The 15,738-nt window shown below is 38.7% G+C and overlaps 2 protein-coding genes across 17 annotated transcripts in view; one reads left to right on the forward strand and one right to left on the reverse strand.

Moving 5' to 3' along the window:
* The window catches only part of CSPP1 (centrosome and spindle pole associated protein 1), a 159,115-nt gene extending 147,065 nt beyond the window's left edge, over positions 1–12,050 (forward strand). For 13 of the 14 annotated variants that reach the window (XM_037735460.1, XM_017520217.2, XM_037735459.1 and 10 more), the window contains 3 exons: positions 6,388–6,497; positions 9,317–9,455; positions 11,233–11,625. In XM_037735460.1, the coding sequence (XP_037591388.1) occupies positions 6,388–6,497; positions 9,317–9,455; positions 11,233–11,444 (461 nt within the window). In that variant the 3' untranslated portion in view covers positions 11,445–11,625. Of the gene's footprint in view, positions 1–6,387; positions 6,498–9,316; positions 9,456–11,232 lie in introns of all 14 variants that reach the window. The other variant, XM_037735457.1, reaches the window with a different exon arrangement.
* ARFGEF1 (ADP ribosylation factor guanine nucleotide exchange factor 1) overlaps positions 1–15,738 on the reverse strand; it is a 131,846-nt gene that overhangs the window by 9,046 nt on the left and 107,062 nt on the right. For 2 of the 3 annotated variants that reach the window (XM_017520216.2, XM_017520215.2), the window contains exon 38: positions 13,403–14,846. The exons of the other annotated variant lie outside the window; for it this stretch is intronic. In XM_017520216.2, the coding sequence (XP_017375705.1) occupies positions 14,691–14,846 (156 nt within the window). In that variant the 3' untranslated portion in view covers positions 13,403–14,690. Of the gene's footprint in view, positions 1–13,402; positions 14,847–15,738 lie in introns of those variants that run through there. 3 annotated transcript variants of the gene reach the window in all.

Genomic DNA, 15,738 nt, shown 5'->3' on the forward strand with positions numbered 1-15,738 from the left:
GGGGTCTGTTTGTTTTCCCCTGCGGCCACTCACTGGGCTGGCTTAAACAGCGGCACTGAGGTTTGTGGCGCTTGTTTTTGTTTTTTTTGCCCTGGAATCTACTGTCCTGGTTCTCTGCTCAGTCCCCTTTTTGAACCAGCGTATGGGCGACTTCCCGTGGCTCCAATCGCCAGCCGAAAGGGCCCCCGGACCGGTGTATTTTGTACGGAGAACCGCAGCTCCGGGGCGCTGACACAGCAGCCGCGCGGGGCAAAGCAGCGGTGCCGGCAGGCACAGCCGTGCTGGCCGAAATAGCCGAGCTGGTGACCGTGGAGCTCCTCTGCCCGGGAATTTCCTGGTCTGTGGGCAATAAAAACGCGGCGTCCACTCACCCTCTGCGCTTTCACTGGGAGCTGCAATCCTGAGCTGTTCCTAAACGGCCATCTTGGATCGTCCTCTGTATTTTTTTTAATTTTAATTTTTTTTTCTTGAGATGGAGTCTCGCTCTGTTGCCCAGGCTGGAGTGCAGTGGCACAATATCGACTCACTGCAACCTCCATCTCTTGGGTTCAAGCAGTTCTCCTGCCTCAGCCTCCCAAGTAGCTAGGATTACAGGCCACTACGCCTGGCTAATTTTTTTTTGTATTTTTAGTAGAGACAGGGTTTCATCATTGTTGGCCAGGCTTGTCTCGAACTCCTGACCTTGTGATCCACCCGCCTCAGCCTCCCAAAGTGCTGGGAATGCAGGTGTGAGCCACTGTGCCTGGCCAATTTTTAAATTTTTTGTAGAGACAGGGTTTCGTCGTGTTACCCAGGTTGATCTTGAACTCTTGGGCTTAAGTGAGCCTCCTGCCTCAGCCTCCCAAAGTGCTGAGCTTATGGATGTGAGCTACCACACCCAGCCAGATTTCCTCTTTTTTTATGCTGTGAATAATATTCCATTTTATGTGTGTACCACGATTTGTTTATCCATTCATCTGTCAGTAGATGCTTGAGTTGCTTCCACTTTTTGGCTATTGTGAATAATGCTGCTATGAACAGGTATAAAATTATCTGTTGGAGTCACTGATTTCAGTTCTTTTGGATATACACTGAGTTGGTGTTTACTAGATCATACGGTAATTCTATTTTTAATTATTTGAAGAATCACCACAGTTTCCATAGCAGCTGCACCATTTTACATTCCTACCAGCAGTCCACAAAAATTTTGATTTCTCTACATCCTTGTTAACACTTGTTACTTTGTTTTTTGAATAGTAGCATTCCTTATAGATGTGAGGTGGCATGTCATTGTGGTTTTGACTTACATTTCTGTAATGATTAGTGATGTTGAAAATCTTTACATGTGGTTATCGACTATTTGTACATCATTTTTAAAGAAATATCTATTTAAGACCTTTGCTAATTTTAAAAATCAGGGCTTTTTGTTGTTGTTATGGAGTTGTGGGAGTTCTTTGTTATACATTCTGGATATTACCCCTGGATATTACATGATTTGCAAATGTTTTCTCCATAGTAGGTTGCCTTTTCATTATGCTGTGTACTTTGATACATAGGACCTTAGTTTTAGCTCTTAATGTTTAGATGCCTAATCACAGTGTCAAAATACATGTCAGAACACGACAGAATGGGAATGAGAAATACATGAATCCACTATTATGGTTGCAGATTTTTAACACCTTTCTATCAGAAATGGAGAGAGGCAGTAGACAGAAAATCAGTAAGGACATAGTTGAATTCAGCAACACTGTCAACAAACTGGATATAATAGACATCAAAAGACAACTTCATTAACAGCAGAACAGACATTCTTCTTGGGGTCACATGGAACATTCACCAGGACAGATTACAACCTGGACAAGAAAACAAACCTTAATAGATGTAAAAGAGGATAAATCACACAATATCTGTCCCCAGACCACCATGGAAATAAACTAGAAATCAGTAACAGAAAGATAGCTGGAAAAATCTCCAAATACATGGGAAACTCAATACCACATTTCTAAATAACTCATGGGGCAGAGAGAAAATTTTATATTTTAAAATATTTTGATCTAATGAAAATGAAAATACAACTTCTCAATTTGTAGGAGGCAGCAGAAATAATGCTTATCTTTCTACTTTCCTAATGTATGCATTCAGTTAAATGTAAAATGCCAAACTCTAAAACTCATAGAAGATAATAGAAAATCTAGACGACCTTTGGTTATGGTGATGACTTTTAGATACAAAACCAAAGTCACAATTCATGAAAGAAATAATTGATAAGCCAGACTATGTAAAAATGTAAGAAACTGGTAAAATTTTAAGATGCTCAGATTTATAGCCTTGAATGCATACATGAAGAAAGTAGAAAGATCTGAAATCAGTAAGCTTCCACATAACGAAATGAGAAAATAATTAAATCCAGAGTAAGCAGAAGAGAAATAATAAAAATTAGAGCAAAAGTCAATGAAATTGAAAACAGGAAATCAATAGAGAAAATCAATGAAACCAAGAGTTATTTCTGAGAAGATCAGTAAGCCTCTAGCCGAACTATTAAGAGAGAAGACACAAGTTACTAATAACAGAATTAGGGCATATTTGGCTGGGTACAGTGGCTCACACCTGTAATCCCAGCATGTTGGGAGGCCAAGGTGGGCAGATCGCCTGAGGTCAGGAGTTCAAGAACAGCCTGGTCAACATGGCGAAATCCCGTCTCTACTAAAAATACAAAAATTAGCCATGCGTGGTGGTGCGTGCCTGAAGTCCCAGCTACCTGAGCAGCTGAGGCAGGAGAATTGCTTGAACCTGGGAGGCGGAGGTTGCAATGAGCTGAGATCGTGCCACTGCACTCTAGCCTGGGTGACAGAGTGAGACTCTCAAAAAAAGGGAGGGGGGCGCATATCACTACAGGTCCCATGGAAGTTAAAAACATAATCCAAGAATACCATGAACATACCATGAACAACTCTATGCCTAGAAATCTGATAACCTAAAGTCTACTACCTATTCATGGTAACTTAGCAAACTAGGAGTAGAACACAAACTTCTGCAACTTGATAAAGAACGTCTACAAAAGTCCGACATCTAACATCATGATGATGAGAAACTAGAAGCTTTCCTGTTAAGATCAGGATATCCTTTCTTGCCGCTGATTAACATCATACTGGAAGTCCTAGCTAATATTAGCAGTAAGGCAGAAAAGGAAATAAAATGTGTACTGATTGGGAAGGTAGAAATAGAATTGTCTTTGTTCACAGATGACATGATTGTCTATAGAAAGTCTGAAGGAATCAACTAAAAAACTCCTGGAACTAGTAATCAGTTATAGTAAAATTGCAGGATACAAGATTAATATATAAAAGTCAGTCATTTTACAATATGCCAGCAATGTACAAGTGGAATTTGAAATTAAAAATGCAATACCACTTTGTTTTTTGAATAGTAGCAATCCTTATAGGTGTAAGGTGGCATCTCATTCTGGTTGGTTGGTAGTTATATAGGTAGATAGATAGATTAGAACTTCTCCCAAGAAATACTGAGGTTTAAATCAATCAGTGAGTCAATCAATCAATCAATTATCTATCTATCTATCTATGAACTGCCTGAGGAAAACTACAAAACTGATGAGAGAAATTGAAGGACTACTAAATAAATGGAGATATATTCCATGACCATGGACAGGATGACTCGATATTGTCAAGATGTCGGGTCTTCTCAACTTGACCTAGATTCAGTACAATCCCAATGAAAATCCCAGCAAGTTATTACGTAGATAGCAACAAACTGATTCTAAAGTTCATTTGGAGAGGCAAAAGATCCAGAATAGCCAACACAGTGTTTAAAGAGAACAGAGTTGGAGGATTCTTGTAGCTGACTTCAAGACTTGTGATAAAGTTGTAACAAACAAGACAATGTGGCATTAGTGAAACAATAGACCAGTTAAATGGAATATAGAGCCCAAAAATAGATGCATGCAGGCTGGGCACAGTGGCGCACATCTGTAATTCCAGAACTTTGGGAGGCCACTTGAGGCCAGGAGTTTGAGACCAGCCTGGGCATCAAAGCAAGACCTTGTCTCTATCCCCACCCACCAAAAAAAAAAAAATATATGTATATAAAATTAACTCGTGTGGTGATGCACACTTCGCTAGCTATTTGGGAGGCTGAGGTGGGAGGATTACTTGAGCCTTGGAAGTTCAAGGCTACAATGAGCTGTGATCACACCACTCACTATACTCCAGCCTAGGCAACAGAGAAATAACTTGTCTCAAAAGAAGAAAGAAAAAGACTCATGAAAATGTAGTCAGCTGATCTTTCGCAAAGGAGCAAAGGCAGTATTATGATGGAAAAAAAGATAGTCTTTTCTACATATAATGCTGGAACAACAGAACATCTGCATGTGAAAAAATAAATCTAGACACAGATCTTATACCCTTCACAAAAATTAACTCAAAGTGGATCTTACATCTAAATGCAAAATGCTAAATTGTAAAACTCATACAAGGTAACAACAGAAAATCTAGATGACCTTGGGTATGTTGATGACTTTGAGATACAAACTAAAGGTACAATTCATGAAAGAAATAATTGATAAGCCAGACTTTGTAAAAATTAAAACCTTCTGCTGTGTAAAAGATACTGTTAATTAAGAAAATGAGAAGACAGGACAGAGACTGTAAGAAAATATTTGCAAAAGACATATCTGATAAATGACTGTTATCCAAAATATACGAAGAACTGTTAAAACTCAAGAAAACAAAAAAACCTGATTAAAAGACTTGCACCTCACATCACCATACAGATAAGCCAATGAAAGGATGCTATCATCATATGTCATTAGAGGATTGTAAAAATGAGATACCACCACGTACCTGCTAGAATGGCCAACATTTAAAACACCCCAAATGCTGGCAAGGATATGGAGCAATAGGAATTCTCATTCATTGCTGGTGGGAATGCAAAATTGTAGCCAATTTTGGAAGAGGGTATGGCAGCTTTTTTTTTTTTTTAAAAAAACAACAACAACAACAACAAAAAAAACATATTCTTACCATACAGTTCCGCAAGCACTCCTTGATGTTTGCCTAAAGGAGTCGAAAACTTGTCCCTAAAGAAACCTGCACACAGATGTTTACAGCACCTTTATTCATAATTGCTAAAACTTAGAAGCTGCCAAGATGTCTTTCAGTAGGTGAATGGATAGTGTGATACATCTAGACAATGCAGTATTTCCAGCACCGAAATAAAATGAGCTGCTAAACCATAAAAAGGCATGGAAGGACCCAAAACTTATTTTAGAATAATAGAAAGCCTCACATCTTATTCAATAAAAGTTACTCCTATTTTTAAAAACCCATAGAGTATACATCTGGAAAATCTAATTATCAATTCTACATTAAACAATGATAGTGTTGTATAAATGTTAAATTTTCTGAATGTTATAGATTTTAGCAGTGTAGGAGCCCGTCCTTTTTCATAGAAGATACACACTGAAATATTTAGAGACAAAACGCCATCATGTCTCCAACTTGCTGGTGTAGCAAAGTGTCTTGGCAAAAACAACATGCCCCCAAATATATATAGAAATTGGCAAAGTAACTAACGGTGACTCTAAGTATTTGTATTATTCTAACTTTTCTTTAGGTATGATTTTTTTTCAAAGGAGTTGTGGCAGGTAATGTAGATGTTGTAGGCTGTTTGTCTCCATGTGAAATGAGCTATCAATCAACTAAAACGATTATAAGCAAAAAGACTGACAGTACCAAGTGTTGGTGGGGATGTGGGGAAACTGGAATTCTTACAATGTAAAATATAAATAGGCTGGTAGTTCCTCAAAATGCTGAACAGAGTTAACCATAATACCCAGCATTTTCATTTCTAGTTCTGTAACCCAAAGAAATGAGAAGATATATCCACACAAAAACCTGAATGTGAATGTTCATAGCAGTGTTACTTAGAATTGTTAGCAACTAGCAGATGTCCATCTACTGGTAAATGGATAGACAAAACGTGATATATCCATATAATGGAGTATTATTCAGCAGTAAAATGTTATAAACTACTTAAACATGGCACAGCATAGATGAATCTCAAACACATTATTGCTAAGTGAAAAGACAGGAGATTAAGTTGTAGAATTCCATTTATGTTTAGTGTTAGGTAAGGTAAATCTGTTGAAACAGAGCAGTGTTTGCCCGGCGCCAGCAGGTAGGAGTGGGGAGTGATGCCAGTGGGCACAAAGGAGCTGTTTAAGGTGATGGAAGTGTTCTACTCAAAAGTGATGATTGCACAACTCTGTAAATTTACTAAAAATCACTGAACTGTGTATGTACACTTACAGTGAATGTATTTCATGGTATTGTAAGCAAAGTCTTAGTAATTAAAAAACAGGCTCTTGATTTCTCTCTTTTGGGGACCTTTTAGGTGCTTACGGCGAGACATATCCTGCCATTGAAGATGACAACCTCCCTCCACCATCACAGTTGCCTTCTGCACGGGAGCGCAGGAGGAACAAATGGAAAGGACTAGATATTGTATGTATGAAATTTCTTTTCTCCCCCTTTTCATTTTAGAAGAATGAGAGCCCTGGGTTCTGACCCATGCTAAATCTGTGTGGCCCAATAAAGAAGCACTTGCTTGAAATTCAGACATGGGTCAGAATCTAGGCTCTCAGTTGACTGGATGACCTTGGGTAGCTGTTGAATTCTGCTGCTTTGGCTTCTTCCGGGTAATAATACTATTTTCTTGTCTCCTGGGGTGGCTGTAAATAGCTCTGCATCCCAATCTTTCTTATTCTTTTGCACAATATATTTCAAAGAGGCACAAGAAGGAACTGATGCTATTTAGTGAAAAGCCTCATAATAACCTAATTCTGTGATATAGGTGCCATTTCCATTTTGGTCAAGTGACTTGCCAAAGTCACATGGGCAAGAAGGCTGAGATTCAAACTCATGTTCTCTTCACTCTGCTCCACAGCTTTATGGTATAGCCAGTAAAAAGTACAGGCTTTGGAGTATATGTCCCAACAACGTCACCACCTTGTTGGGTAGGCAGCTTGGGCAATTTCTTAAACTTTGTCTATTTCCTGATACATGACATGAAGATATTGTTATATGTGAAGCATTTAGCACTAAGCCAAGTATGCAGAGAGCTCTCACCAAGTAACAGATGCTGCTGTTACTAGCGTTATTATACGTACAACATTACCAGGCGGGAATGGGCTTTATTTTTGCCTTAGGCAACCACCAGTCTACTTTTGGTCTCTATAAATGTACCTTTTCTGGACATTTCATATAAATGAGATCATATGCTCAATGGTTATTTGTGACTAGATTTGTCTATCTTCTTTTGAAGGTCATTCATGTCGCATGTGCCAGTACTAATGCCTCTTTATTGTTCATTTTCCACTGTGTTATCCCACATTTTGTTCATTCAACAATTGATAGATATGTGAGTTGTTTTCACTTTTTAGCTATTACGGATACTACGAATGTTTATGTACAAGTTTTTTGATGCTTTTGTTACTCTTGAGTATATATACCTAGGAGAATTGTTGGGTTATGTGGACACTTTGGATTTAGCATTTTGAGGAAGTACCAGACTGTTTCCCAAAGTGGCTGTACCATTTTACCTTCCCATCATCAGTGTATGAAGGTTCTAATTTCTCTATATCCTGGCCATCACTGTCTTTTTGATTATAGCCATCTATTGAGTGTGAAGTGGTATCATGGTGGTTTTGAGTTGCATTTCTCTAATGACATTGAACATCTTTTTATGTGCTTATTAGCCAGTTGTATGTTTTTTTTTTTTCTTAGGAGATATGTCTATTCAAATCCTTTACTCATTTTTTTTTGAGGGAGTCTTGGTCTGTTGCCAGGCTGGAGTGCAGTGGCGTGATCTTGGCACACCGCAGCCTCTGTCCCATTGGGATTCACGTGATTCTCCTGCCTCAGCCTCCTGAGTAGCTGGGATTACAGGCACATGCCACCATGGCTGGCTAATTTTTGTATTTTTAGTAGAGATGGGGTTTCACCATGTTGTCCAGGCTGGTCTCACACTCCTGACCTCAGGTGATCCACCCACTTCAGCCTCCCAATGTGTTGGGATTACAGGCATGAGCTACTGCGCTCAGCCGTTTGCCCATTTTCAAATTGAATTGTCTTTTTATTGAGTTGTAAGAAATTTTTATACATTCTGGCTACAAATCTAGTATCAATATATGATTTTCAGATTTTTTTCTCATTCTGTATCTTTCTAACTTTCTTGATGGTGTTCTTTGAAGCACATAAGTTTTCAGTTTTGATGAGGTCTAACTTATCAATCTTTCTTAGGCTTTTGTCGTCTTACTTAAGAAACCATTGCCTAGCACAAGATCATGAAGATTTACTTGCTTTCCTTCCATTTGTTCTTAATGTAGGTCCATAATACACTTCAGTCCATTCTTAATGTAGGTCTGTGAGGTGCAGTAGTCCAAGTCCATTCTTTTGCATGTGGACATCCAGTTTTTCTAGCAGTATTTGTTGAAAGACTGTTCTTTCTCCCATTGCATTTTGTTAAAACTCCTGGTCCATAAACAAGGAGGATTTTCTGTATTCTTCTTAATCTTCCATTGATTTTACATGTCTTTTCTTATGTTAATACCACAGTTGTGACTACAGCTGGACTGAATCTCAGACCCTGCTGCTTCAGTTTTTTTCCTTTTGTGTCCTGTAATTCCCCAGCTTTATCCAGACTGGCAGCATTTCTGTCATCACAAATGCTATGCCTTATCCTTGACTGAGTCATCTCAGCTTGCATGGATAAGCATAGGAGCCACAATATATATTTTCACTTGTTTTATTTTGTTCATCACAATGTACGTTTGAGGGCAAGAGGACATTTTGATTCACTGTTTTTTTTGTTTTTTTTTTTTGACATGCAATCTCGCTCTGCTGCCCAGGCTAGAGTTCAGTGACATGATCTTGGCTCACTGCAACCTCTACCTCCTGAGTTTAAGCAATTCTCCTGTCTTAGCCTCCCAAGTAACATGCAATCTCGCTGTGTCTCCCAGGCTGGAGTTCAGTGGTGTGATCTCGGCTTACTGCAAACTCCATCTCCCGGGTTAAAGTGATTCTCCTGTCTCAGCATCCCGAGTAGCTGCCACCACACCCGGCTTTTTTGTGTTTTTAGTAGAAATGGGGTTTCACCACATTACCCAGGCTGGTCTGGAACTCCTGACCTCAGATGATCTGCCTGCCTCGGCCTCCAAAGTGCTGGGATTACAGGCGAGAGCCACCATGCCAGGCCCTGATTCACTGATTTGTGAACATATTACATGTTAATGACTTTCTGAAGTTCTATTTTCTAACTACAGGATAGCAGTCGTCCTAATGTACCACCAGATGGCCTCTCTCTAAAATCTATATCCAGTGTAAATGTTGATCACCTTAGAATGAGAAATGAGGAACGAATGCGAAGACTGAATGAACTTCAGAATAAACCTATTAATACAGGTAAATGGCCAAAGTGTAATGGCCTGTAGCAGAATCCTGTATGAACTCGTAAACTTTCTTACTCAGGGTTTTCACTAATGTCTGAGGAATAGATGGAATGAGTTTTGAAGTCCTTTGAGTTGTATGGCTCAAGACATAGTAACTATTGAGCAAAACCAGACCTCAGGATTACGTATGCATCAGATTTTCTCTGTCAAAGAGGGTACCTAATTTAGAGTGGAGTCTAAACAGATAAAATAGTTTTTGCTTATTAAATATATCCAGGCTTTGCTTTCAGAAGAGAAAATGCTATATAATAATCACTTTTACTAAAGTGAAATATTATTAGAAATTAACTTTTAAGACTTTATTTAACACTTCTGCTTTAAGTTTGTAGTACTACAAAGAACATTTTTACCTTCTTTCTTGGCTTTCCGCCATGGACAAACAGAGCCTCAAGTCTCCGCATTATAAGTGTATTTTTTTGACTTGCCAGGTTAAAGCTAGTCATAGAGCACAAGGCAGGGTGATGAGACACCTAATGATCCACCCTCCCGGCCCTATACAACCCTTTTTAATACCAGTGCTATTAAAAAGGGATGCTATTACTGGGATCCCAGTGCTATTACTGGGATGATGGGACAGTTTCATATTGGTAATATTAGTTTTAGCAAGTAGTGGAATAGTCTATTTAGGAAATACTCTTTAGTCTGTTAATCTACGTTACAATAATCTCTTAAGATTTGTTAGATTTTTATCTTTAATACTGTGTTAATTTAAAACTGTACTCATATACTAATCTAGTAGTCAAGGTGTGGTGTGTTCTGATGGTGATAATTCCATACCAAACACAAGCAGACATGGTTAATTGATGAGACAGTAGGAAAGGATGTCTCCTTTCCAGCTGAAAGACATTTTCTTTGCAATTTCTTTTAGCCTGAACAAACTGTTCGTATTTAACAGGAATATATTTGAGAGAGGATAGCATTTTAAGAATCTCTTTCAGAAGGTTTTTAATGTCTAAACTGTCTTTTGTTTAACATTGTCCTTTCAAACAGGAGCTTTTTGTTACGATGTGGATTGATTGCGTATCACATTGATAGCACATACCAATCCTTCAAAGACCAGGAGATGTAATTAAAAAAAAAAAAAAAGAAATTGACATCACAGGGTAGGAAGACAGATTTTCCTATTGTTATACCTAATAATCAGTAAGATACAGATAAAAGTTGAGTAAAATCAAATTCAATTAAAAGAATGAAATTAAGAGCTACCTTTTCACGGGCTGACATGGCCTTCTTAGATTAGGTGTTTTAAGAATGGAAGTAACTAGTGTTTTCTCAAAATAACCTAATTTCCTTATAGCAGTGTTGTAGGTTGAAGAGTATTCCCCAAACCTCGCTAAGTTAAAAAAAATAAATGAAATTTTGTGTGTAGCCATTAGGCTTCTCTTGAGGTAACAGTTACAAAATAAGATTACCTCCATTCCTCCAGTTGACTTTGTGTGTGGTGAAGAGTTGCCTTTGATATACTCAGAAACCCTCTGGTTGTTAGTGTCATAGAGTCAGGTTACTCAGTTGATCATTTTTTGTTTCACAAAATTGGCCCCTCATGGGCCTGCTCTCCCTCTAAAATAGGGTGGGGTGGGGTGAGTTGGAGCAAAACAAACAATAGAGTTCAGGACATGACATTGTGGAGAAATGCAGAGTTGCAGTGAGTTGGACAACAGGAAACCTGCGCTTTTGTCTCCTGCCTGCCACCTGTGTTACCTGAGTCACGTGTCTCTTGCCTCCTGTAGATGATGAGAGTTCACTGGTTGACCCTGATGACATCGTGAAACACATGGGGGATGACGGATCAAACTCTGTAGCCACTGAGCCCTGGCTTCGCCCTGGCACCTCAGAAACGCTGAAACGCTTCATGGCAGAGCAGCTGAACCAGGAGCAGCAGCAGGTTCCTGGAAAACCAGGCACTTTCACTTGGCAGGGCCTGTCAACTGCACATGGTTAAAATAAACCTGTACTGGACCCAACAGTGCCTTTTAAGGTGAAAGGAATGGTAAATCTGTACAAATATATCCTACTTTTAGCCCCACCTGAAAATTACTTTTTTCCATCTGTACATAAAATTATTTTTGCCGTGATGTATGTTGTGTACATAAGTAAAGGGCCATGATTATTGATTTATATAATAGAACTGTACAGAATTATTTTTGCACAATTTTGTCATAAATGAGGGTGGTAATGAATTTACTATATATATGCATTATAATAGATTCTGCTTGTCGTCCTGTAAAATCAGATTCCCTTTTGTTACATGCACATTTGCCACTGTTACCTCCATGCAAAATAATTCATTCAGTAGGTACATCTATTGTAGCTGTGATTATTCCAGTTTCTGTGTAATATGGCAATCAAATGTGCTATTTTCATGTCATTTGTAGCTACTGATACAGAAGAAATGAGAACCGTAATTGCTTGTGTTCTTGTGAGCCATACGTTACATGTTACATCTTTCTGCTTTTATTTTTGTGCCAACGGAGGCATTTGTCTTAAGTTACTAATTTATATGATATAAATACCTCTTGATATAAATAAATAATTTTAATTACTAACATCTATTTCTTATGGAGCTTTCTAGACTAGTTTTCTAGAGGTTGAAGAGAGGTGGGGACATCCAGGAGTCAAGGACAGAGGGACTGCAGTCTTCTTGTTCCGCCACCATGGACCCTTGGATAAGTGAGTCCATATGAGTTTTCTAATCACTCAGTAAGTAAGTGATACTTCTAAAAAAGGAAAGAGACAAATTATGAAGTTTTGACTTGGATTAGAATCTTCAGAACCATGAGAGCTGAGACTATCCCCAGGCACTACTTCTCCAGTACTTCCTCTGACATAATTAATGGTAGACAATATCAGACAAATTTGCCACAAATTTCTGGTATTTTCAGTTTTGGCTATACTTGATGTTCTAATCAGACCATTGTTTGCTTTACTAGTAAATGTTTGTTCTGTTGTCATCTGAAAGTAAGACAAAAGCCTCTGACTCTTCTAGGAAGAGTCCTGATACTACCCCATTAAATCAACTGCCAGGTTGTGTGGAGCACTTAACCCCCAGACAGCAAGGTCACAGTGGCTCCCAGCTCTAGCATCCAGCTGGGCTTGAACAGAGCTCTTAGGGGTGACAAATACGGTATACTTACAAGTGCATTGTTTAGTAACTGTTCATTATCAGAGAGGTGTGAAAGCAAATCCTTTTTTTTTTTTTTTTTAACACAGCCATGTTAGGTGATATTGACACATTCCATTTTTTATTTAATGCCATGTACCATACATACAACTTCAACTGACTCCTCAAACACACAATATTGCAAACTGCCCTGAAGAGAACTTCAGCTCTTTTCAGCATTCAAGTAGTGTAGCCTAATCCTGTGTTATGAATATGCAAAATAGTACAAGATTTTTTGGGCTGGGTATGGTGGCTTATGCCTATAATCCCAGCACTTTGGGAGGCTGAGGTGGGAGGATGACTTCAGGTCAAGAGTTTGAGACCACCATGGGCAATATAGTGAGATCCATCTTTACAAAATAATTTTTTTTAAATTAGGCAAGTGGAGTGGTGTATGCCTATAGTCCTCACTACTGGGGAGGTTGGAGTAGGAGAGTCATGTTGAGCCCAGGAGCTGGAGGCTGTAGTCAGCTGTGATCATACCACTGTACTCCAGCCCGAGGCAAAAGAGTGAGATCCAGTCTCTAAGAGATGAATAAATAAAAATTTAAAAACTTGCTTTAAAAACAAATATCCTATGGTTAATAAAGTACAGTGTGAGGGAGGATCTAATGCTAGAAGCTGGAAAGAAAATACCAGAAATGAATACTACTGAATTTGTAGTTACTGGCTAAAAATGTCTTTTCCATAGTTGTTGGCTTTTATGAAAAAATGGAATGAAACATGGGGGTGGGTTATACAGGTTTTGATTGCACTGATGAAATAATTCAAAAACTTTATTGACCTATAACCTGATTAGAATATGCCAGATGAGAATCAATATTGTACAGAAAGTTGTACAGAATTTTTTACATAGAAAACTTTACATCTGTACCATATACATTTTATCCATCTGAAAAAATTTTCTACATCCACTGTTAATACGGAATGCTTGACAATCTTTTCTTTTAACCATCAGAGCACAATTCACAGTATGAATACATTTCCAGTAAATCTAACCTCCGCAAACCATGCCAGATTTGTTATTTTAATATATTCAACGTTAAATTCTGTACATAGAGTAAAATCTACATCAAGCCCCACCACCCAAAAGAAAAGAAAATGACAGCAATCTGGATTCATTTTGCAGTGATTCAAGTTTTTCGGTCCATAAAGGATCATTCTATTTTAATGGCTCATCTTTAAAAGCCCTAAGAGAAATATGTTACAGGTAGTTATAGTCAGTAGGGATATTTTCTACCTTTTTTCCCCTGTTGTTGAAGTGTTGGCCACAACAGCTTCTGGGCATGTTAAAGCCTCAAAATTACCACCTCTCAAGAAGGGCAAAACTAAAAATCCGCACAAAATAAAAAAGACAAAGTTCCACCCAAATGTTTAGTGCATTTGACAAAATATTATGGGTATTTAGCAAATCAATAAGAAAATAAAGAAAACAGTGCAGGAAGAACTATATAATGTTTAAGATTTTTATATTACAGACCTGCATCTCTGTACATTTTTCACAGGATGATTACCAGTATCTCAGATAGCCTGAGTGTGCAAAAATCTTCAGAGTAAGAATACCATAGTTGCTAAATATCTTTTACCATGAACAATAATTTCTTCTTCTCTCCCCACTCCCCAATTATAAACATTTTATCCTTCAAAATACAGCTCTCCTGAGTTGTACTTCTTGTAGAAGTTCAATCGTTACATCTATAGTTCTTTGGGTAAGTTTCACTTCCACACCTGCCAAAAATATGTGGGGCTCGGGACCTAGGGAAGGGATCCGTGAGCATGAGCTGACACTGTTTAGAAAGGCTTTCTGCTCAACATGAGGCCAACGTAACACACAAAATCCACCAGTGCTAAAAGGGACTGGAGTGTTGCAAGTTTGAGTAAGAGTTCTAAGCATCTTTACCAGTAACTCTCAGACACTGCAATCCAGAGAAATCATTTTTCAGGTAGGAAACCTCAGCTCCAGCGTCCTTTTAAAGAGCGAAGGGATGTAAATGCCAACAAAAATATTGAGTTCTCATCATTGCTTGTTTATTCAAGTTCCTGTTCAGGTGGTGGTTGTGATATCTGAAAAACTACTCCAATTCGCAGAAAAAATCTTCTAAGAACAGCACGAAGTTCAGGAATCAAGTCAAATTGCATAATTTCACATAAGAGAGGGTAGTAGAATGATGCATGAGCTTTAAACTGCAGGGAAAATGAATTTCTCTGTTAGCAGTGCTTGCAAACTCCAGAGCCTAAAACTGCCTACTCTCAGGCTCAATTACAGTAGCCAGGAAAGTAAGGTTCATAGCAGGCAGTGACTCTGGATTGTGGAACTGGGAGACAGAAGTGTTAGAAAAACTCACTTCATACAAACACGATTCACTTACATATCCTTGTTTTGAAAAACATTTGCCTGTATATCTTTTACAAACTTTTAGTAATTTAGCACTCTCTTTCCTGGATAATAAGCAAAAGGAAGCAACTGAGTACAAACCGGAGTTTTTGTCTTTTTTGAGACAGTTTTTCACTCTTGTTGCCCAGGCTGGAATACAATGGCACGATCTCGGCTCACCGCAACCTCTGCCTCCTGGGTTCAAGCGATTCTCCTGCCTCAGTCTGCTGAGTAGCTCGGATTACAGGCATGCGCCACCACACTCAGCTAGTTTTGTGTATTTAGTAGATACGGGGTTTCTCCATGTTGGCCAGGCTGGTTTTGAACTCCCGACCTTAAGTGATCTGCCCACCTCAGCCTCCCAAAGTGCTGGGATTACAGACATGAGCCACCGCACCTGGCCTAGAGTTGAGTTTTTATAAACTATAGGTTACTGAAATTTTATCTTTTGTTACATAAAATTTTTAGTTTTGGGGAAAATTCTACCTAACACTGCAATATAAAATCTAAACAGTTCTCCAGGCAAAGCTACAGTTTCACATGTACAGCTCAATTACTTTACTTTGGCTGTATCTTTGCAGTAGTTCCTTTATCTCTGAACTCTAGTCTATAGCCTCCTTTCCTACCCCTCTGTGCCCCTCCAGATCCAGGGAAGCAATGAGACATATGGGGAAAAAAGCCAGCTGTGGAGTAACAGAGGCC

Source organism: Cebus imitator, unplaced genomic scaffold, assembly GCF_001604975.1.
Source record: "Cebus imitator isolate Cc_AM_T3 unplaced genomic scaffold, Cebus_imitator-1.0 Scaffold817, whole genome shotgun sequence".
NCBI lineage: Eukaryota > Metazoa > Chordata > Mammalia > Primates > Cebidae > Cebus > Cebus imitator.